This window comes from Oncorhynchus nerka, linkage group LG4, assembly GCF_034236695.1.
Source record: "Oncorhynchus nerka isolate Pitt River linkage group LG4, Oner_Uvic_2.0, whole genome shotgun sequence".
Lineage (NCBI taxonomy): Eukaryota > Metazoa > Chordata > Actinopteri > Salmoniformes > Salmonidae > Oncorhynchus > Oncorhynchus nerka.
The window spans coordinates 22,650,672-22,675,758 of NC_088399.1; the positions used below are offsets into that span (position 1 = coordinate 22,650,672).

General features: G+C 43.3%; 1 protein-coding gene across 1 annotated transcript in view; it reads right to left on the minus strand.

The window, feature by feature from the left end:
• The window catches only part of LOC115120662 (microtubule-associated protein 1B-like), a 41,145-nt gene that overhangs the window by 4,179 nt on the left and 11,879 nt on the right, over positions 1–25,087 (minus strand). The window contains exons 3-5 of the mRNA XM_029649614.2: positions 6,904–6,986; positions 5,325–5,465; positions 105–5,079 (exon numbers count right to left, since the gene is read on the minus strand). Coding sequence (XP_029505474.1) covers positions 105–5,079; positions 5,325–5,465; positions 6,904–6,986 — 5,199 coding nt within the window. The remainder of the gene's footprint in view (positions 1–104; positions 5,080–5,324; positions 5,466–6,903; positions 6,987–25,087) is intronic.

A 25,087-nucleotide genomic window follows, 5' to 3' on the forward strand; every position in this document is an offset into this window, starting at 1 on the left:
TGCAGCTTTGTTAGAAAATCTATGTACATAATGGATGAAAAACAATCAGAAACTAACCAACTCTTCCAGACTCATGACCAAGTAAGAAAATATATGAGTCTTACCTGATGTGGCACTTTTCACACCCCTGGATGCAGAGCTATTGGTTGCATTTTTGGCATCTTTCCCTTCTCCTACACTTTTCTTAGGAGAGGCCATTGCTTTTGAATCCTTTACTTTTGAAAGGCCAGTCTTTCTGACTGGCGAGGAGGACTTGGTCTTGGTGAGTTTCTTCTTCTTAGCTTTCTCAGCTCCCTCTGCCTTTGAGTCCTTGTCCTTAGTCTGGTTGTTGTCGTCAGCGGGGGGCTTGTCGGCCTCCGGATCCACCATGGTGACATCTGGGTGGGCTGGAGACGGAGCAGAGTCCCTGGGAGCCACGGGAGGAGGATCAGCATGTCTGTAAGTCAGGGTCCTGTCTGTTGGTAGTGTCTCAGAATCATCCTCAGAGTCTATGTTTGCGTCCGCAGTAATAGAGGGACACTCCTCTGTCCCAGGGGGAACATCCGAATCCGTCTGGGATGGGGCGGATTCACTGATGGAGGTTGGTGGGGTCTCTTCACATTGCTTAGCATGGAGTTTACTACCAGGGGGTGGAGGTCCTCCACCTGACATAGCCAGAGGCTTTTCCTCCTCCAGAGGGTTCTCCTCATTCATGAAGTACTCCAAAGGACTGGGATTGATGAAGGATGGGGACAGCTCTGTCTTAGGGTGGCGGTACTCACAAGAGGTCACAAGGCAAAGGTCAACATCTGTCCTGGACCCAGGAGAGGGGCTCTTCTGGGAGGAGTCTGGGTCCTTGGAACCACCTGCACACTTCTTATAGTCGGAGTGGTTGAAAGAGAGTGGTATGTAGGATGGGGAGGGAACCTTGGGGCTGACAGGGGATTTGGAATCTCCACCACATTTGAAGGGATTAGTCTCTGCTCCTAGCGACATATCTGTATTCTGAGTGAAGCGAGAATAGGAGGGGGAAGAGGGGGAAGACCCTTTCGGGGTGGCAGGGGATTTGTCCATCTGCTGGGCTAAGCCCGGTGACATTTCCCTCATCTGACAAGGCGTAGTTGTCGAGGGGGTGGACTGAGATGCGTCTGATGGGGACGCAGAAGTGGCGCGACCTGAGTCATTGTCTTTGAAAAGCATAGGCTTGTCTACAGTGGGTCTGTACTGCTCAGAGGATCTCAGATCATTCCCCTCTGAGGGGCTGTAGTCCACCTCTGTTGGTCCGTTCTCTGTGGCTCGCAGGCTGCCTGCAGAAGGGTGCTCTGGAGACTGTTTGCTGAAATCTAGAGCTAATGAGTGATCAGGGGACTCCTGGCCAAATGACATGGTGGAATGCTCTGGGGATTTAGGCTCCTGCACTGGTGTCCTTAATTTGGCTGTCTTTGGTGAGATGTCTGGAGATATTGACATGGGCCTGGGGCTCTCCCCCTTAGGAGAGACCTCTGCCTCCTGAAAAGGGGTTGGAGTCTGAACCACAGAGACAGATAGGGAGTCCTCCACCTCTGTTGATTGAGGGGAACCGGCTTCACCATGGAGAGCAGGGGAAACGTCATCTGTCATAGGCTCTGGGAATGAGCTGGTGGCCAGTGAGGCAGTGGAAGCCGAGGCGATGTGTGAAAAAGTGTCCTCTGCTACAGCCTCATCTACAGGGCTACCCGATTTATCAGACGTGGTTGCCTCCGAGATCGACATTTTACTCTCCTCTTTGAAACCTGCGAATGGGTTTGTGGATGAGAATGAGGTACTGTCGCTAGCCCCATTTTTCTTCTCATCTTGACTCGAGTACATTGTTGACATATGATCTAAATCAAAGTGTAACTTTCCTTCTACTACAGGCGGCGGGCTCTTGATTGGGAACAGCACCTTCTCTACAGTCGAGGTGTGGTCAGGAATTGGGTCGTCCATGGGGCTGACCCTGTTGGAATCTTCTTTATCACTTGTAACTTCTACAATTACAGGCCCATGGTCATTTGCAGGTGCTATAGAGCCAGCCTTCTCATCCACGGGAGACTGAAAGTAAGGGGTGTGACCAGAGGAATGAGGTGAGGTGGTACCTTCCAATGTCTTGTCATCTGGGCTAGTAGAAGACCCAGCTGCTGCCTTTGATGATCCTGAAAGTGTTGTGCACAGTTCAATTGGTGCCGCGAATCCAGATAAATATGAGTCAAAGGTTCCTTTGGGAGCTGAAGGGGAGCGGATGAGAGGTGAAGTAGTGGTGAGTATAGAGCTTGCTGAATCAAGACCAAATTTGTCGGACTTGAACCCTTCCTCTTTGTCCTCTTCCAGTGACGATGGTGGAGATATTGTGGATGCAGAAGCGTTGTAGTCCCTGCCTTCGGTGGCATCGCTCTTTGAATGGTCTGACTCTGGGCCGTCGTGTAGTGGAGACAGCCGCTTCCTCTCAAGGTCTCCTAACATTGTTCCTCCAAACCTGGCAAAGTCCTGAGAGGGAGAATCCTCTGTCTCATCGTTAGTAGTCTCGTCACTCATAATGTCCCTTGGAGTGGACATTTCGTCCATTGGAGTTGGCACACTGGAGATCTCAATAGTTGACTGGGTGTGGCCAGATGTAGCAGTGTATGCCTCGTCACGGTTCTCATCATCTGAGGCTGCTTCGTCATCAGAGCCAGCTGGAAGGGTCTCATCATGAATAGATGCAGACGGAGAGAGAGGCTCAGAAGTTTTGGGAGGGGGTGTCACCGACAGGCCCCACTTCTGTACTTCTCCTTCATTTCTGTTAAGATCTTTTCCACATTGGTCTGGCTCTGCGTCCTTGTCCTCAGAGTCCTCATCTTCACTGTCATCAGCATGTTTATGGTTGTCCATTTCCCTTCTCATTGGCTCATGGACCTCTTCTGTCTCTCCCTTCTCTTCATAATCTAGCCCAGTTCCTTCATCTTCAAACCTCTCACTGCCGCTGCCGCTCAACTTCCCTTTATGCTCTTGTTCCTCTGGAGTCTCCCCGCTTTCTCCTTCATGCTCAGTGGTTGTGATCCCCTCATCCAGAGACTCTGCTGCTTCAGGGGACTCCTTAGAGTGCATGAGGTCCTCTCTGTGGATCACCACCGGCTCTTCTTCCTGAAAAATCTCCTCTTCTTTGAGCTCTTCAAAGTCCTTAGTGAGGTCCTCTGGAGAAGACATCATGGCTCTATCTGTCTCAAGGACCTCTGCAGCACAAGTGGCAGTGGCTACCACTCCTGCTGTGACAGCTGCAGCTCCTGCAACAGCAGATTTAGCATCTGTGGCCTTGAGGTCCTTCTTGGTGACTTTCGGTTTTGGCTTGGACTTGGAAGGGCTTCCAAAGTCTTTCTTTATCATGTCATCTTTTTTCAGAGGTTTTGGTTTTGCTGCAAGTTTTTTCCCTTCGCCTAAAGCAGATGGAGTATTTTTTAAATCCTTGGATGGCTTCTTAATGTCTTTCTTTTGCTCCTTATTCTCTTCCTTCCTCACCTTCATGGGGGAATCCCTCCTGAAATCTCTGTCTTTCTTTAAAATGTCTTTCTTCACCTTCTGTTCCTTTTTGGGTGTTTCTTGCTTCTGTTCCGTTTTGGGTGTTTCTTCCTTTTTAGATGTTAGCTTATCATCTTTCTTCACTACTTCTTTCTTTACCTCCTTTTCATCATTTTTCTTTTCTACAGACTTCCTGGGTTCTTTTTTGATAATCTTCTCCTTAAGAGCTTTTGGTTTCATTTCAGCCTTCTTCTTTTCTGGAGTTTCGGTAGTTGGCTCTGCTTTCACCTTCACTTCTTTTTCCGGTGCCTTCGCTTTTTCTTTTTTCACCAAAGGTTTGTCTTTTTTCTCAAATTTGTTAGTCTTTTCTTGAGCCGATTCTGCATCTGTCTTTGCCTTCTCTGGAGCCTCCTCCTTTGACTCCTTTTTGAAACTTTTGCTTGGTGATGGCCTAGAGACTGACTTCAAGCTCTCCTTGCTGTCAGTTTTATGTTTCAGCTTTGCTTGCTTTAGAGCTGGTGCCAAGTTAGAAGATAGCTCCTTCTGGGTGACAACTGGCTGCTTCAAGAAGTCCAAGTGTTTTAGTTTTTCCAAACCTTCAAGAATGTGATACTGAGAGGCATTGCCTGGAAACAGGACACGTACTATCTTCTCTGAAGGGTTTGATGGGTGCCACACAATCAAGGAAGAGATTGAGGTCATATAAGAAATTGGGAGCTCAGATTCTTTTCCATTGGGCAGAATAACAGTGGCTTTGTCCTTCTCGCTGCCTGTCCACTGCTTCATAAAATGTTGCAGCTCCTTGCTGTTCTTCGACGGGTTCAGCACATACATCTCAAGCTTCCCCACACCCATCTTCTGAAACAGAATGATGGGTTCGATAGTGTTCCCGACCGGCCTCTGCAAAGGTTCGGGCCTCAGATTCAACTTGCTCAGGTAATGGAGTGTGTGTGCTGCCTCTTCAATGTTCCTCCTCACCCTGAAGTTGGGTTCAGCAGGGTTCCCCAGATTATCAGGGGTGTTCAAGAACACAACCCCAATGTCTGGGGATATGAGGTTCTTCAACCAGTCGCCAGTAGCTTGGGAACCCTGTGACTGCTCTTCCTCCAGCTCAGCCATCTTCCTCTGAAGCATACTGTTGATGCCTGGCAGGTTGTCGTCCCCGATGTGGGTCAGGAGGATGGAGTCTACCCGGTCTAGGTGTCTCACCAGCTTCCAGAAACAGGACTTGCGGTCGGAGCCCCCGTTGATGAGCATGTTGAACCCATTCACCGCAAAGAGGGCAGAGTCACCGTGGCCGCCGGGGAAAATGTAGCAGCATGGTTTTGAGAGCTTCAGGAAACCGCCAGAGGTCGGAGGCTCCAGCATGTCAAATGGTGATGGGATTTCTACTGACTCCGACAGGTATTCTGTGAACTCTGAGAGACCTTCCATCTCTGGGAGTATCAGTGGTGAATTGAGCTTCATGTTGATGAAGTCTTGTAGGTTGTGTTTGTCCAAGTTTGAGTTTTTCCAGTCACCCTGCTCAGGGCAATAGAGGGTTAGGCTTGCCTTGTTTGCTGGGCGAATAGTGCTAAGTAATTCACCAATCTGGGGATAAGAGAGAGAGAGAGAGAGATTTGGAGACATGGGATTAAAATCATGAGACTATGATCAAACAGAACATTTTCACAATTATGACAAATATTAGAGGAATTGTATTCAATCAGATGTAATCATGAGGTTTGCTCATTGGGAGGTCAGTAAACTTCAGCAGATCATGAATAGTACTGCAAACTGTAACATTATAATGAAACAGTAATTGCTTAGCGAACTATTTTCTCAATTTGACTCACCTCTTGGTCTGTGAATATATCTATGAAGTTGAAGAAAGAGAAGGAGCCAGACTGCAAAATCAGTGCTCCTGTGTTTTCAAAGCTTTGTCCTGAAAGCACCAGCAGCTTGTTTCTGGCTGTGTCTGAGATCATCTGACAAACCTATGCAGAAAAAAGGGCAAACATGTCAGAATGAAAGCCACATCTGTATCATTGGAGTTTCCGTGCAATTGTGGCATGAATTTATTTTGCAATCACAGTCCGTATTGCTCAGTTGGTAGTGCATGGAGCTTTCAACGCCAGGGTTGTGGGTTCGATTCCCACGGGGGACCAGTATGATGTGTGCACTCTACTGTAAGTCACTCTGGATAAGAGTGTCTGCTAAATGACAAAATAATAATAATAGCTAATATGAAACATTTAATGAAACGTTTATGCTCAGAGACAAGCTTTGTGAGCTTGGAAAATGTTGTCAGCTGTAAAAATAGGAACGTCTGATGCAACGGTAAATGTTGTACTTTATGTCTGTAATCCTTGTAGTCCATTTCAAAGTCAATTTGTCATGTCAATGTCCACTTAGGCTTTTACTGCCAACAATCTTGATTAGAAATATCACCCATTTCACTTCAATCAAATCCATTAGATAATTAGGGCACTCGCTCTCGCTCGCTCTCTTTCTTTCGCTCTCTCTCTCTAGTGCCCAGCCTTTTATCCTCTTCACAGGCATGGACTGTTCCAGAATGCTAGACAGGGTCAAACCTGCAGTACTGTGAGATATTATTAATGCACAGATTGCAGACACCGCCAGGCAGGAAGGGAAGCTGGAAGAGTGAAAGAAAGGATTGACAGATCTACCCTTGTGTAACAGCCTTCTGTTTCTTTTTTCAATTTTGAACCTTCTAGTAATTTATAGTGAATTCACTTAGTAAAATGCTGCACTACTAAGTAAATATATATAGGGACAAAACAGTAACCTAGAATCCAAATTGAATAGAATTAATCTTTCGCTCATGTTTCACTATTCGGTCAGTATTTAGATTAGATTCCAGGCCAGAATCTGAGAAACTATCTGTTGGTTGAGTAAACCAAGGCAGTATTCTTCGTCCCCAGAGCTTCTTATTGTGATGGTTCTATTCTAGTCCACATAGCAGAGTAGCAGAAAACAAAGGACTGGGTAGGATAATTGGCCAATTAAGCGTGCCAAGCAGTCATCCATTTCAAGTTGCAGTTGCTTTGAAATGTGTTTATGTCTATGAAGATGTCTTCTATGTATGGGAGTCAAGAGTATGTTTGTGTACACATTCTTGCAGTGTGAGAGAAGGAGGTAAGTTGAGAGGAACAAACAGATCAAGAGTAGAAATGTCTCCATAAAGGAGTATAGAAAATATCAATGAGACCATACAGTACCATTCCATCTATCCAAGGTTGTGTTCAGTAAAGGGAATATGTTTTGAAGAGCTTTGAAACGTTTTGAAACAGTGAGGTGCTAACCTGAGCTCGTTCAATAAGAACATATTTGATTTGGTTCTTTTGCAAAGCCTTTTGCTAAAATGTGCCCTACTGAACGTAACCCAGGTGTGTTTGAATGGAATGTACTTACCTCAGTGCTGACAGCTTCATCTGAGGGGTTGATAAGCACTACTGTCTCGAGAACGCTGCTTTTGTGGTGAAGAATTCTCTGCCCTGAAAACAACACAGCGATACAGAACAACTAAATCAATGTGTGTTATGGGGGAAAAACGATCAACACAATGTCTAGATCAATCTAAAATGAAATGCTTTAATTATTTCTGCTTGTTTGATTTTTCTGATTATGGGTGCTTGTAAAAGCATGTTTTAAAGGGATAGTTCAGGATTTTGGCTATGAGGCCCTTTATCTACTTCCCCAGAGTCAGATGAAGTAGTGGATACCAACATATATACACTACATGTCAAAGGTTTTAGGACACCTACTCATTCAAGAGTTTCTTTATTTTAACTTTTTTTCTACATTGTAGAATAATAGTGAAGATGTCAAACCTATGAAATAACACATATGGAATCATGTAGTAACCAATACTTGAGATTATTCAAAGTGGTCGCGGTCGATTGCTGCAAACAAACCACTACTAATGGACACCAATAAGAAGAGACTTGATTGGGCCAAGAAACACGAGCAATGGACATTAGACCGGTGTAAATCTGTCCTTTGGTCTGATGAGTCCAAATCTGAGATTTTTGATTCCAACTGCCGTGTCTTTATGAGATGCAGTGTGGGTGAACGGATGATCTCTGCATGTGTCGTTCCCACTGTGAAGCATGGAGGAGGATGTGTTATGGTGTGGGGGTGCTTTTCTGGTGCCACTGTCGGTGATTTATTTAGAATTCAAGGCACACAACGAGCATGGCTACCACAGTATTCTGCAGCGATACGCCATCCCATCTGGTTTAGGCTTAGTGAGAATATAATTTGTTTTTCAACAGGACAATGACCCATAACACCATGCTGTGTAAGGGCTATTTTACCAAGAAGGAGAGTGATGGAGTGCTGCATCAGATGACCTGGCCTCCACAATCCCCCAACCTCAACCCAATTGAGATGGTTTGGGGTGAGTCGGACCGCAGAGTGAAGGAAAAGCAGACAACAAGTGCTCAGCATACGTGGGAATTCCTTCAAGACTGTTGGAAAAACATTCCAGGTGAAGCTGGTTGAGAGAATGCCAAGAGTGTGCAAAGCTGGCATCAAGGCAAAATGTGGCTATTTGAAGAATCTCAAATATATTTCGATTTGTTTAACACTTTTTTGGTTACTACATGATTCCATATGTGTTATTTCATAGTTTTGATGTCTTCACTATTATTCTACAAAGTAGAAAATAGTAAAAATAAAGAAAAACCCTTGAATGAGTAGGTGTTCTAAAACTTTTGACCAGTAGTGTATATTTTTTTTAAGTTGTATTATCACATTCACTGGATTGGTGTAGTGAAATTTTAGGGTAGTAGTGCAGCCATAGTAGTACGGTGCCCATGGAGAAAATTAGGGTTAAGTGCCTTGCTCAAGGACACATTGACAGATTTTTCAACTTGTCAGCTCCGATATGTACGTGCAGTTTGAAGGAAGTTGATAACTAGTGTTAGCGAAATTGCTAACTGGCGTTAGTGCAACAACTGGAAGTCTATGGGAACAGCTAGCATGCTGTTCCTGTAGACTTCCAGTCATTGCACTAAGCTAGTTAGCATTCGCTTGCAAAACTACTAAACTTACTTCATACTGGATGCAGATACATCAAAATGGTATCCACAAGTTTATCTGACTCTGGGGAAGTAGATAAAAGGCCTCACTGCCAAAATCCCAAACTTAATATGGCCCTATTAAGCAGAGGCTACAGTTGCAGCAGATAAGTATTACTCACTTGTCAATGATGCACACAGACAATTACCCCCCTTACCCTGTCACCAACCACCCACCCCAGCCACTCCCAAGTCAACCAGGGAATCAGTGAGAAGGAACCGTCTCTTTGTACTCTCTTAGTTTCAGTTTTATCTAACAACTCCAGTCTCTCTCGTTCTCCCAGAAATGCAGGCCATGGAAGAACTGGGACATTTTCAGCTTCCAGGAATTGTGTACAGATCCCTGGCAACAGCTCTGGTGGACACGCTCCCTCAAAACTTGAGACATCTGTTGCATTTTGTTGTGTGACAAAACTGCACATTTTAAAGTGGCCTTTTATTGTCCCCAGCACAAGGTGCATCTGTGTAATGATCATGCTGTTGCTCACTAACAGGGATGTAAACAAATGTGTGCACACAATGTAAGCAAAGAAAGCTTTTTGTGCGTATGGACAATTTCTGGGATCTTTTATGTCAGCTCATGAAACATGGGACCAACACTTTACATGTTGCGTTTATATTTTTGTTCAGTGTACGTTGAATAGACGTTGAACTGGCGTATGTGCCCAATGGTAATCTTTCAGCAGCTTGCTTTATCTTAATCCTTTCCTTCACCATTATTATATCTTAAGAACCAACTGGGTAACCCTTCAACATGTAAATGCAGTAATTCAGTGTTCTTTAGCCAGATCTGATAATAGTCCTGATAAAATGGGACCTGTACTTCCTGATAACTACCCAATCAAGAGCAAGAAGTGAATATAACAAGAGCAGCATGGGAATATAACATCAATACAAAACTGTCACGTTGTCTATATTCCATTTGATTGGATGTTTCTGCCCTTTGTCTGTGCTCCTCTGGTCCAGGTGGCACCAACACACTTGAGAGTGCAACCACAGACTCATCACTCACCTACAGTAGTTGAGATTCCTTCCTTTAATCACCTGAGTGACATCCCAATCCATCTTTCTCTCGGTTTCCTTATCCTCTCTCCTTTTCACTCATTGTGGCTATACTGCTACATGAGTTAACTGAAGAGCCTGGTCTTTGTTCCTCATAATTTACAAAAACTGAGCTTGATTCTATCACAGATCGTAACATGATAACCCTCGTAAAAGCTTAAGTTCTATCGCTATGGCAAAACCAGCCCAAGGTTTGTAACACTAACAGCCGGATTCCAACAGAACAGAAATAATGGAAATACAGTGCATGCTCAGTTGGAGGTTGAGGGCTGGGTCGGGGAATCTGCTGCTCTGTTGGTATATTGAAAGAATACAAGTGTCATGTGATTATCTCAGAGAGAGAGTCTGGTCTCTCGGGTTCCGTACTGCAGTTGGTTCTGGCTGCAGGGCCGATTCATCCGTACATATTTCCTATTCTATATAGATCTACCTCCTCATCACACAGCTGTACCCATTAACCCTCCTGCTATTGCTTCTCCCTGAGGAGTGTCCCCCACTGTGGAGGAAGTGCTCTATTCACTGCCGCTAACGCTAGACTGGCTCCAACATCATGATTGGCCTAACATATCAGAGGAATAGATTCAGCGAGATGGTAATGTTTCTCTTTTTAGTTGGATATCCTGTCTTCAACTGCCAAGGATTAGGCACTATAATTTAGAAAAGGAGGAATATGTTGCGCAGACGCATCTCCTAGGGCTCTATTCAATCTGGATCGCTGAGGCGTTACACATTTCCAAATAGAAATGTAAAGGTCATTTCTATGCGTTTACCGCGACTGCAGTCTCCGCTAAAGTGGTAACATTGCCTTTAAATTTAAATTGCGCTGTAAAGCTGAACTTCCGCAATGCTGAATAGAGCCCCTAGTCTAATACTTATAGAGCCCCTAGTCTAATACCTATAGAGCCCTTAGTCTAATACCTATAGAGCCCCTAGTCTAATACCTATAGAGCCCCTAGTCTAATACTTATAGAGCCCCTAGTCTAATACCTATAGAGCCCCTAGTCTAATACCTATAGAGCCCCTAGTCTAATACTTATAGAGCCCCTAGTCTAATACTTATAGAGCCCCTAGTCTAATACTTATAGAGCCCCTAGTCTAATACCTATAGAGCCCCTAGTCTAATACCTATAGAGCCCCTAGTCTAATACCTATAGAGCCCCTAGTCTAATACTTATAGAGCCCCTAGTCTAATACTTATAGAGCCCCTAGTCTAATACCTATAGAGCCCCTAGTCTAATACCTATAGAGCCCCTAGTCTAATACCTATAGAGCCCCTAGTCTAATACCTATAGAGCCCCTAGTCTAATACCTATAGAGCCCCTAGTCTAATACCTATAGAGCCCCTAGTCTAATACTTATAGAGCCCCTAGTCTAATACCTATAGAGCCCCTAGTCTAATACCTATAGAGCCCCTAGTCTAATACCTATAGAGCCCTAGTCTAATACCTATAGAGCCCCTAGTCTAATACTTATAGAGCCCTAGTCTAATACCTATAGAGCCCCTAGTCTAATACCTATAGAGCCCCTAGTCTAATACCTATAGAGCCCCTAGTATAATACCTATAGAGCCCCTAGTCTAATACCTATAGAGCAGGGGTGTCAAAGTCAAATGGACGGAGGGCCAAATAAAAAAATCAGCTACAAGACGAGGGCCTGACTGTTCGAATGTTCATTGAAAAATTTTTAAATGACGCATATAGTCTAGTGAACCTAATTGAACCTACTGAAAACCTAACAAATATATTACAATATGATCAGATAAATAAAGCAATATTTTCTTATGGCTCTGTCAGTAATCTTTAATTTTCAACAGACACAAAAGACAAATTTCCTTTATATAAATATCCCCATAACATGAACATTAAATGAAAGAAACCGGTATTCAAGGCACCATCAGTAGACTATATTTTCTATTTTAGCAAAAGTGGGCTAAATTTACTTCAAAGAAAAAACAATAATAGCAATTTTCTATCATCCACTCAACTGAAATATTTTAAAATATAATTGGATTGAAATACAAAAAATAAAGTGCAAAAATCTATTAATCAAAAACAACACTTTGTTTAAGGAGAAGTAACATGCAGTGAAAACAAATATTAAATTTTAACTTTTAAACTTGAACTGAGTAAAAACTCTAAATATGTGATTGCACAGTAATGTTCACTTGTTTGAGGTTGAGGTGATACTTGGTGGTGTCCCATCTTTTCCACAAGTTCATCAATGTTCGGGGTAAGGCTCTGAGCTGAAGAAATCCTCAGAATTGAGTGGAGGTGTTCAGCAGTAAGTCGACTTCTGTGTGATGTTTTGTTCAGGTTCATCAAAGAAAACAGTTGTTCACACAGGTATGTGCTGCCAAACATAGACAACGTTTGAGCAGCCTGGATGCGCAGCTGGGGCATTGTGCCGGGGAGGAAACGGGCGAACTCCGCAGCACCCACTGCCGCATATTTTGCCCTCAGTGCATCATTGCATTGGAGGTCAATCAACTCCATTTGGAGGTTTGGTGGTGAGCTTTCCACGTCAACAGCAAATGGGTTGCGAGCAGTTCCAACCTGCTTTTTTGTGCTTCAAAGTCAGCAAATCGTAGGCGTCGAAAGTCAGCGGCAAGCATACCTATTTTATCAGCCAACTGTGTGCTCGGGAACGCACTGGTAGAGAGCTTCTCTTTCATGGTCTGGCAGCTGGGAAAGTGGCTCAAATTTTCTTTCCGCATCTGCGTCTCCCACAGAGTCAGTTTGGTTTTAAATGCCTTCACTGTACTGTACATATCAGAGATGACACGATCCCGACCCTGCAGCTGCAAGTTTATTGCATTCAGATGACTCGTAATGTCACACAGAAAAGCCATTTCACACAGAAACATTTCGTCTCGGAGTTGTGTTGTGTCTTTCCCTTTGCTGTCCAAGAACAGACAAATCTCCTCACGGCTCGAAACATCTTTGAAGCACCTTTCCCTGGCTTAGCCATCGCACCTCTGTGTGATAAGGCAAATCACCATGCTCCGTTTCTAACTCCGTCAGAAATGCCTTGAACTGGCGGTGATTCAAACCTTTGGCTCTGATAAAGTTAACTGTGCGCGTGATGATGCTCATTACATGCTCCATTTTCAAGGCTTTACCGCACAACGCTTCCTGGTGTATGATACAATGATAAGCTGTCAGCTCACCTGTCGCGTTTTCCTCTTGCATCTTTTCCCGTATCTTCGCCACCAGTCCGCTCCTGTGTCCACACATCGCAGGTGCTCCGTCGGTTGTCAAACCCACGAGTTTTCCCAAGGCAGCTCCATCTCATTTACACATCTTGACACCTCTTCATACAAATCATGCCCCGTAGTTGTGCCATGCATAGGACGTAAAGCCAAAAACTCCTCTGTCACGCTTAGGTTGAGTCCACTCCGCGGATGAAAATTGACAACTGGGCAATGTCAGAAATGTCGGTGCTCTCATCCACAGCCAAGGAATATGCAATAAAATCTTTTCCCTTTTTCACAAGCTGCTCTTTTAGATTGATGGACAACTGGTCTACTCTCTCGGCAATGGTGTTTCTGCTCAGACTCACATTTAAAAAGAGTTGCCTTTTTTTCTGGGCAAACTTCGTCACAAACTTTAATCATGCAGTTTTTGATGAAATCCCCCTCCGTAAATGGCCGGGCTGATTTAGCGATCTCTTCTGCCAAAATAAAACTGGCCTTGACAGCAGCCTGGCCTTGTGATTTGGCTTTTTTGAACAGAGCCTGTCGAGATTTGAGGCCTCGTTTTAATTCCTCTGCCTTTTGTAGCCTTTGTTCCATGTCCATATTCTTGTTTTTGTCCGCGTGTTTCGTTTCATAATGTCGTCTCAGATTATACTCTTTCAGTACCGCCACACTTTCTCCACACAGAAGACACACAGGTTTTCCAGCTACCTTCGTGAACATATACTCCGACTCCCACCTTGTTTGAAACCCCGGTTCTCAGTATCCACCTTCCGTTTTGCCATTTTTGATGGGTATCTGAAAGTTAATTTTACTGTGATGCTGACGACTGCTGTGCCAATAAATATTGAAATGAAGCAGCCTACTGCTCGGTGCGTCACCTTTGCATTGTGGGAAATGTAGTATTGGTGCGTGTAAAAGATCTGCGGGCTGCCGGCTTGCTGCGGGCCGGTTCTAATAATAAATCAAGATCATCCCAGGGGCCGTAAAAAACCTTCTTGCGGGCCGGATGTGGCCCGCGGGCCTTGACTCTGACATATGTGCTATAGAGCCTCTAGTCTAATACCTATAGAGCCCCTAGTCTAATACCTATAGAGCCCCTAGTCTAATACCTATAGAGCCCCTAGTCTAATACCCATAGAGCCCCTAGTCTAATACCTATATAGCCCCTAGTCTAATACCTATAGAGCCCCTAGTCTAATACCTATAGAGCCCCTAGTCTAATACCTATAGAGCCCCTGGTCTAATACCTATAGAGCCCCTAGTCTAATACCTATAGAGCCCCTAGTCTAATACCTATAGAGACCCTAGTCTAATACCTATAGAGCCCCTAGTCTAATACCTATAGAGCCCCTAGTCTAATACCTATAGAGCCCCTAGTCTAATACCTATAGACCTAGTCTAATACCCCCTAGTCTAATACCTATAGAGCCCCTAGTCTAATACCTATAGAGCCCCTAGTCTAATACCTATAGAGCCCCTAGTCTAATACATATAGAGCCCCTAGTCTAATACTTATAGAGCCCCTAGTTTAATACTTATAGAGCCCCTAGTCTAATACCTATAGAGCCCTAGTCTAATACCTATAGAGCCCCTAGTCTAATACCTATAGAGCCCCTAGTCTAATACCTAGATAGACCTATAGAGCCCTAGTCTAATACCTATAGAGCCCCTAGTCTAATACCTATAGAGCCCTAGTCTAATACCTATAGAGCCCTAGTCTAATACCTATAGAGCCCCTAGTCTAATACCTATAGAGCCCTAGTCTAATACCTATAGAGCCCTAGTCTAATACTTATAGAGCCCCTAGTTTAATACTTATAGAGCCCTAGTCTAATACCTATAGAGCCCCTAGTCTAATACCTATAGAGCCCCTAGTCTAATACCTATAGAGCCCCTAGTCTAATACCTATAGAGCCCCTAGTCTAATACCTATAGAGCCCTAGTCTAGAGCCCCTAGTCTAATACCTATAGAGAGTCTAATACCCCCTAGTCTAATACCTATAGAGTCTAATACCTATAGAGCCCCCTAGTCTAATACCTATAGAGCCCCTAGTCTAATACCTATAGAGCCCCTAGTCTAATACTATAGAGCCCTAGTCTAATACCTATAGAGCCCTAGTCTAATACCTATAGAGCCCCTAGTCTAATACCTATAGAGAGCCCTAGTCTAATACCTATAGAGCCCCTAGTATAATACCTATAGAGCCCCTAGTCTAATACTTATAGAGCCCCTAGCCTATAGAGCCCTAGTCTAATACCTATAGAGCCCTAGTCTAATACCTATAGAGCCCCTAGTCTAATACCTATAGAGCCCCCCTATAGAGTCTAATACCTATAGAGCCCTAGTCTAATACCTATAGAGCCCTAGTCTAATACCTATAGAGCCCCTAGTCTAATAGAGCCCCTAGTCTAATACCTATAGAGCCCCTAGTCTAATACCTATAGAGCCCCTAGTCTAATACCTATAGAGCCCCTAGTCTAATACTTATAGAGCCCCTAGTCTAATACCTATAGAGCCCCTAGTCTAATACCTATATAGCCCCTAGTCTAATACCTATAGAGCCCCTAGTCTAATACCTATAGAGCCCCTAGTCTAATACCTATAGAGCCCCTAGTCTAATACTTATAGAGCCCCTAGTCTAATACCTATAGAGCCCCTAGTCTAATACTTATAGAGAGCCCCTGGTCTAATACCTATAGAGAGTCCTATAGAGCCCTAGTCTAATACCTATAGAGCCCCTAGTCTAATACCTATAGAGCCCCTAGTCTAATACCTATAGAGCCCCTAGTCTAATACTTATAGAGCCCCCCCTAGAGTCTAATACTTATAGATAGTCTAATACTTATAGAGCCCCTAGTCTAATACCTATAGAGCCCCTAGTCTAATACCTATAGAGCCCCTAGTCTAATACTTATAGAGCCCCTAGTCTAATACCTATAGAGCCCCTAGTCTAATACCTATGAGCCCCTAGTCTAGTCATTTATGGTGGAAATGTTATGTCATGTATGGGTGGTTCTTGTATTGGATAGCTCCCTATAGGGTCTACAGCTTTAGCTACTGACACTCAGACTGCTGTTGGAAATCCACAGTGCTTATCATTATTATTCCAGGGAGAGATATGTGATTTTAATATTGTGGAACAAGTTCAGTTCAAGTTCAAAATAAACTGGTGTGTCTTTAACGCTGTACTGTACCTCTTAGTGCATTTCAAAGCTGGAGCTAATACTGTATTCACTTGCTGTGTATTCATTTGTTTTCTAAGGCTGGCGTAACAGCATCAGATATATTACTTTAAACCCCCAGGGAGAATGTTTCAAACCCAGCAGAACCGGCACCCTATAACTAGAGCCTCAGGATTTCTGTATGAGAATACTAAGTGACTGAGGGAAACAACCTTTAGCTTGTCCGTAATTATCTCCATACACAAACTACACAAACAGGCTATTTCTCTACCTGCCCCTGTTGTATTAGCAGGCTGAAGCTAATGGAAGGGAAAAGTAGGTGTTTTGTCCCCTTTTTCTGGTTCTCTATGTAGAGTGTAAAGTGTTTTGGTTATTGCCCTACTTGACTTTTCTACAGAGAACATGGGGAACTACCCCAAAACAAAATCCTTAAACTAAGCTACAAGGAGTATTAGGCCACAGTCGTAGCAAGTATTCTTCTATAAACACAACTAACATGGCCATTCCCCTTTTGGAAAATTATGTCAAAAGAAAGAGAAAATGAAAAAGGAAGGGCCACTGAAGCTAGATTGACCCCTAACCTTTACAGTGGCTCTGTCGATAAAGGTCCCTCTCTGCTCCCCTCCTCCACCCCCTCCAAACCCTCCACTGCCCTCTCAGTGGGAGGGGAGGTAATGTGACACGCATCACTGCACATTATTATTATGACTGAGCAGAAAAATTGTCCAGCTAGCTACGTACTAGCTAGTTGTCCAATCACTAAGCCACTAGGCAAGGGAGTTCCTTTAAAATAACAGATGAAATAAGAGAAAATATTCTCCATTGTGTAAGAAAAATCTTGGAACGCAAGTACGATCAATCTGCTCTTCAGCTGAGGTCCTATTTCTCTTTAGATCTTTACTGTCTGTCTTCGTATCCATCCATCCCCCGTCGATCTGTCACCTCATCTTTCTTTCAACTGAATCCAGAGGTCCCTTGACATTTCACAGTCCCTAGGCACCATTTCCAATGGCTCGACCTCATCCCCCCTCTCCTCTCTAAACCAGACACTGTTTAGGCTATTTTGCTGAAAAGGCAGACAGAAGAAAAAATGACTACAGTAGACTGATTTAGCAAATGTAACAGTGCCTGGTACGGCTGTTGGTCCACAATAATGACACTGTCCAACTTGTACTGAACTCAAAATAGAAGTGCAAAGTGTTGCCACAAAACAACTAGTCTATTCAATCCATTCTCATATTTGAGAGAAGGACACAATTGCAGATTATTAATAGCCATGGCAACTGCAACAACTCAGTTTACAGCTAGGACGGCTGAAGATAGTTGGTGATCTAATCTATTGCATGCATTAATAATGACAATAGATGTATTTTATATAGCACTCTTCATTACAAGTAGAATCTCAAAGTCACTTTAAAAACAAAATAAACAAAAATCTATTCAACAAAACACATTTAGGGATCTGGCCATTCTTGGGCGATGGTCTTCCACAGATGTAGATGATAGACAGTTCAGAGACATAGTATCTTGAGAGGAGGGAGCACAGATGGTACAGCCAGACAGAGAGGTAGAGACATCTGACAGACAGAGAGGTAGAGACATCTGACAGACAGAGAGGTAGAGACATCTGACAGACAGAGAGGTAGAGACATCTGACAGACAGAGAGGTAGAGACATCTGACAGACAGAGAGGTAGAGACATCTGACAGACAGAGAGGTAGAGACATCTGACAGACAGAGAGGTAGAGACATCTGACAGACAGGGAGGTAGAGACATCTGACAGACAGAGAGGTAGAGACATCTGACAGACAGAGAGGTAGAGACATCTGACAGAGGTAGAGACATCTGACAGACAGAGAGGTAGAGACATCTGACAGACAGAGAGGTAGAGACATCTGACAGACAGGGAGGTAGAGACATCTGACAGACAGAGAGGTAGAGACATCTGACAGACAGAGGTAGAGGCATGTGACAGACAGAGAGGTAGAGACATCTGACAGACAGAGAGGTAGAGACATCTGACAGACAGGGAGGTAGAGACATCTGACAGACAGAGAGGTAGAGACATCTGACAGACAGAGAGGTAGAGACATCAGACAGACAGAGAGGTAGAGACATCAGACAGACAGAGAGGTAGAGACATCTGACAGACAGAGAGGTAGAGACATCTGACAGACAGAGGTAGAGACATCTGACAGACAGAGAGGTAGAGACATCTGACAGACAGAGAGGTAGAGACATCTGACAGACAGAGAGGTAGAGACATCTGACAGACAGAGAGGTAGAGACATCTGACAGACAGAGAGGTAGAGACATCTGACAGACAGGGAGGTAGAGACATCTGACAAACAGGCCACAGAGCTCTTCATCTGGCACCTCATGGTCTTCTATAGTTACAGCTCCTCCTCCTCCTCCTCCTCCGTAGATAAGTTGGATTGTCAACTGAAATGAAGCTCCCACCTGGGTGATGCTTCGGCGAGTGTAAAAGCGCCAGTAAAACCACCACACCTCATTAGTTATAAAGCTACATGTCAAGCGACTTGAAGTGTGATAAATAAATTAGTAATAAAACAAAGAATGTTGTTGATTATTGCATTATCTAGATATATAGATCATCTTTAAAGTTCTCCACAAATGGGCTCATGCTTCATGTTCTCATATACATTACAGTACATCCATGACAATCTGATCTGAAGGAAATTAAAGCATGACAAACTGATCTGACTTTTTAATTAATATTGATTGGAATCTGCCATGTTGTCTTTCTGTATCACATCCCAGAAGGGAAGAAGGGTTGATAGATTGAGTGTTGAGCGAGAAGTGACTTCTTCATTCTCCAGTTGTTCTTAAGTCAGCTCTGCTGTCTGCAGCAAAGACTGAGAACAGGAATGGAAACTTACAGTATCATAGAGCCATCTGCTGTTTGCATAGCTAACTCCCTGTGTGGCAGTGGGGCTCTCCTCCCTCCATCCCTCTGCTTTCCCTCCCTCCATCCTTCTCCTTTCTCGCCATCCTCCTTTCTCCAATTCCCTGTCCCTCCTTCCTCTAACGGGTCTGTGCCAGCTGACACAATTTGATGGAAGGCAGATCATCTATCGAGCAGACAGGTAATTGCATTCTCCCTCTCTCCCTCTGTTGAGGACCAATCATGCTTCATGCGAGAAAAAACAACTAGTGACATCCATGTTCTCCAGATGTCTGTTTATGCAGGATGAAATTGTTTTCATTAACTGTGTGTAATAGCACTATTAGTAGGTAGGCGTTTTATGTTTTCAAAGCTTAACATTAGCACAGGTGCATTTGCTTAAATGGTGTGTTAATTTGATCTATTGGTGAAGCAGGGTTAAAACCAGACCAATGAAGGCAGTTTAAAAGCATACCAGCATACCACATTTTCTACACGAAAAACACTATCATTTATACAGTATGCAAAATGCTAGACATTCCTCGTCATTTTTCTGTTGGGAGCTTATTATCTCGATTATCTTTAATTACATACACATATACATACACAATAGCATACACATATCCTGTAACGGTTCTCATGTGGTGAAGGAGAGTCGGACCAAAATGCAGCGTGTAGATTGCGATCCATGTTTATTCAACAAACGTAACACAAATCTATATTAAACACTACAAAACAATAAACGTAACAAAAACCGAAACAGCCTAATACTGGTGCACATACACACAGACCAAGGACATCAAGACACTAAGGACAATCACCCACGACAAACTCAAAGAATATGGCTGCCTAAATATGGTTCCCAATCAGAGACAACAATAAACACCTGCCTCTGATTGAGAACCACTCCAGACAGCCATAGACTTTGCTAGATCACCCCACTAGCTACAATCCCAATATATACACACCACATACAAAAACCCATGCCACACCCTGGCCTGACCCAATACATGAAGATAAACACAAAATACTTTGACCAGGGCGTGACATATCCTAACTCCTTGTCACTATATTATTAGACTATCAAAACTTATACTGAAACACAGGGAAAATCGACATCTCTTGTCTATTCATTTTTTACTGTCTACTCCAGTGAGAGAGAGAAAGGTTAGAGGGTGCCGAGTCAGGCATAGGAGAAAAGCCGATGAATGAGGGAGACAAACATGTAAAAAGGCGATGGAGGGAGAGACAGACAGAGACAGGAATAGACAAGAATGGAAGGAGGGGAAGTAGAAAATGAGATTCATAGAGAGAGAGAGAGAAAGAGAGAGAGAGAGATAATGCACCCATCCTCTGTCTAGGATTGACAGCCTTGCAGGCATCAGACAGACAGAATTATCTCTATCAGTGGCAGTCGGTGCCGTTTAAGATTAGGGAGGGGGATTTGTATTTTTTTATGAACATGGCCTTATTTCTATTACAGCATATTAGATGACTGTCATTCGTATTCCATTCACCCAGCTCAATGTAACATCAACAGGTAAAGACTACTACATGATACAACATTTTTCACTATACTCATCATGAGGTTGCTACGACCTAGACTACGAATTAAAGTTTATAACGTAGGTCGAGAGACAAATTGGAGTAATCAAGGTGACAGACAGTGACACATTCATTACCGCCTTGTAGGGCTGTCCGACTAAAAAAAATCTTGCTTGACCGAGAGTCATCTGTTCTTTCGACTAATCGATTGGTCAAATTTTTTAAACGTGTATTTTTCCATATATAGAGACAACCTATGTGTTTGAATCAAATCAACTATATGCACAGAGCTTGTCTGATGATTTAAGCACACTGTTTGATGAAATAATAAAGATATACAAATGACTAGAAGGAGTCGGACCGCAATTGATTTGATTGTGCCGGACCGAGCTCAGACTTGCTGCACTGTGTAAATAAAAAGATGACAATAAGTGACTGACTAGCACCCGTTGTGTCTCTCTCCTCCCTGCTGCAGCGACACCACAGAACATCAACAGTGTGTCTCTCTCCTCCCTGCTGCAGCGACACCACAGAACATCAACAGTGTTTATCATGCTGAAGCTGCAACATAATTACAGCCATTTCTGACTGAAAAGTTCTGATACCAAAATCCCTCAAACCAACTCCCTCAACCCTTGTTCTCTTTACGTGGCACATGTATGCATCACATGCACGTGACCAATAGGGCCTGACCTATAGCATATCATAATCACATCAATAAATTGGTTATAACAAACTCCGAAAACCGTGACAAATGTGACAGCAAAATGGATGCAGAGGATGTGACAAAATAACTCGAAATGGGGGAATGTTTACTGGTTGCTCAGGAGGTAAAAGGGAACTCTGATGTATGGAATAAATGTGACTAGTTGTGGAAAATACTGGAGATCAAGAAAAAGAAGGTAAGGAGCAAACACTGCATACATATTATGTGTGTTAAACAGGTGCTGTTAGATGACAATATCATTTTCTAACCGTTTGGAACAATGTAAATAACACTAAATAAGCGTACCAGAGAGTCTGTTGTAACGGTTTTTATTGATTTATTGTAAAGCCTTTATTACAGCAAAGACTAAAAGCAGTCATATTCAATCGTGAATGCAATTTCATGAATGGAACGGTTTATTTATTGTTTATGCTAATTATTTACATTTACATTTAAGTCATTTAGCAGACACTCTTATCCAGAGCGACTTACAAATTGGTGCATTCACCTTATGACATCCAGTGGAGCAGCCACTTTACAATAGTGCATCTAAATCTTTTAAGGGGGGTGAGAAGGATTACTTTATCCTATCCTAGGTATTCCTTAACCTCTTCCTTCTACCCTCTACTTTTTTGAACATTCTGTTAAAAATCGCGCAACATTTCAGCGCCCTGCTACTCATGCCAGGAATATAGTATATGCATTTGCTTAGTCTGTGTGGATAGAAAACACTCAGATGTTTATAAAACTGGTTAAATCACTGCTGTGGCTTTACCAGAACGGCATTTACATCGAAAAGCACAGGAAAAACTGATCACTGAAAATGGGAAAATATATCCATGCGCTACTTGAACCCATTGATAAAGGTGAACCACAATTAATTGACTGAGGTTGCAGTACCTACAGCTTCCACACGGTGTCTAGAGTCTTGTCATTTCCCTTCGAGTTTTTTCTTGGTCAAACACATGCAAGGCACCGTATTTCTTCAGGTCTAGGACCGGATATTTTCGTTGAGTTTCTAGCCGGACATTTTTCCAGACGGACAGCTAATGATCTTTACATCGCCTCCTGATTAATTTTATCGCTTATTAAAGAGGTGGGGTTTCAGGTGTCTCCGGAAGGTGGTGATTGACTCCGCTGTCCTGGCGTCGTGAGGGAGTTTGTTCCACCATTGGGGGGCCAGAGCAGCGAACAGTTTTGACTGGGCTGAGCGGGAACTGTACTTCCTCAGTGTTAGGGAGGCGAGCAGGCCAGAGGTGGATGAACGCAGTGCCCAGGTTTGGGTGTAGGGCCTGATCAGAGCCTGGAGGTACTGAGGTGCTGTTCCCCTCACAGCTCCGTAGGCAAGCACCATTATTCAAGTGTCAATTTGTTATTTTATTTTAAATCTAAAATTCTTGATTGCATTTCAAATCATGAATGACTCATATTCTGTGTGATGACATAAATTAATGAATGATTGATGCATAGAGTACTGTAGCCTATATAATAAGTATTGAATATAGGCCTAAGTAAGTTACAGTATTAACACTAAACAGCATGCGCTCTTAGGCCTGCAGCTCAATGGTGGTTATACAAGGCTGCTATACTAAACCTACTAATGACAATGGCATTACTTATTATTATAATGATGATCACAATAATAATAGTAATAATAACAATAAGGATATCAAGAAAAAGGAGGGTTGTTATTATTATAAATATCATTTTTCTGACAAATTGGAACCGTGTAAACAACACTAAATACATGTGTAAAGCCTTTGTAACAGCATAGCAAAGGTTAAAAACAGTTGAATCTGTGAAATTGTTTATCCGCTCACGGAATCAGTAGGTTATTAAACAAACACTCAAACAGGCAACAGAAGCAGGATCTGTGTTATTTCTGTAGTTATATATGGATGATTTCTAAAGCCAGGCACATTTAACAGTTAGGCTATTGATTATAGACCAAATTAAGTTGGGGTTTCCTCTCTCCTCACTTTTTTCGACAATTAAGGCAAGGGCCGTTTTCTTAACTCCTAACTCCTAACAATGAAATATAGCTATCTCTCTCTTTCTGCTGTTTCCCCTTAATTTTTGAAGAAATGTATTTATTTAAAACTGCCCAACTATTGTGTTTCTCTCTGTCAACTACTCACCACATTTTATGTACTGCAGTGCTAGCTTGCTGTAGCTTATGCTTTCAGTACTAGATTCATTCTCTGATCCTTTTATTGGGTGGACAACATGTCAGTTCATGCTGCAAGAGCTCTGATGGGTTGGAGGACGTCCTCCAGAAGTTGTCATAATTACTGTGTAAGTTTACTGAAGGGGCTAAGAACCTTGAACCTCCTAGGTTTTGTATTGTACCCAGAGGAGGACAGAAACTATCTGTCCTCCGGCTACACCATGGTGCTACCCTACAGAGTGCTGTTTAGGCTACTGTAGACCCTCATTGCAAAACATTGTGTTTTAATCAGTTATTTGGTGACGTGAATATATTTAGTGTAGTTTTATCTAAAAATAATACTTTTTGAACTGTTTCACTTTTTCTTTTTTCGCCACGGAGAGGCCTCCACTGACCTCTACCCACCCTGCCACTGAACCAAATCACAGACAATCACAGACAATCACAGACAATCACAGACAATGGAGTGATTACGACCTAATTGAGTTGTTGCATGCAGCTCATATTCTCTATCAAGGACACAATGACATGCAGATTAGCCTAAATATGAGTGCTATTCATCTAATGATAAAAGGCCTAATTTGACTAAAAGCTATAAACAAAAAAAACTAAGTGGCTCCAAATAATGTAAACTCAGCAAAAAAAAGAAACTCACTGTCAACTGCGTTTCTTTTCAGCAAACTTAACATTAATACATATTTGGATGAACATAACATGATTCACCAACTGAGACATAAACTGAACAAGTTCCACAGACATGTGACTAACAGAAATGGAATAATGTGTCCCTGAACAAAGGGGGGGTCAAAATCAAAAGTAACAGTCAGCATCTGGTGTGGCCACCAGCTGCATTAAGTACTGCAGTGCATCTCTTCCTCATTGACTGCACCAGATGTTTCAGTTCTTGCTGTGAGATGTTACCCCACTCTTCCACAAAGGCACCTGCAAGTTCCCGAACATTTCTAGGGGGAATGACCCTTACCCTCACCCTCCGATCCAACAGGTCCCAGATATGCTCAATGGCATTGAGATCCGGGCTCTTCGCTGGCCATGGCAAAATACTGAGATTCCTGTCTTGCAGGGAATTACGCACAGATCGAGCAGTATGGCTGGTGGCATTGTCATGCTGAAGGGTTGTGTCAGGATGAGCCTGCAGGAAGGGTACCACATGAGGGAGGAGGATGTCTTCCCTGTAACGCACAGCGTTGAGATTGCCTGCAATGACATCAAGCTCAGTCCGATGATGCTGTGACACACCGCCCCAGACTATGACGGACCTTCCACCTACAAATCGATCCCGCTCCAGAGTACAGGCCTCGGTGTAATGCTCATTCCTCCTAAACGCAAATCTGACCATCACCCCTGGTTAGACAAATCCACGACTCGTCAACGAATAGCACCTTTTGCAAGTCCTGTCTGATCAAGCGATGGTGGGTTTGTGCCCATATGCAACATTGTTGCCGGTGATGTCTGGTGAGGACCTGCCTTACAACAGGCATACAAGCCCTCAGTCCAGCCTCTCTCAGCCTATTGCGGACAGTCTGAGCACTGATGGAGGGATAGTCCGTTCCTGGTGTAACTCGGACAGTTGTTGTTGCCATCCTGTACCTGTCCCGCAGGTATGATGTTCTGATGTACTGATCCTGTGCAGGTGTTGTTACACGTGGTCTGCCAATGTGAGGACGATCAGCTGTCCGTCCTGTCTCCCTGTAGCGCTGTCTTAGGCGTCTCACAGTACGGACATTGCAA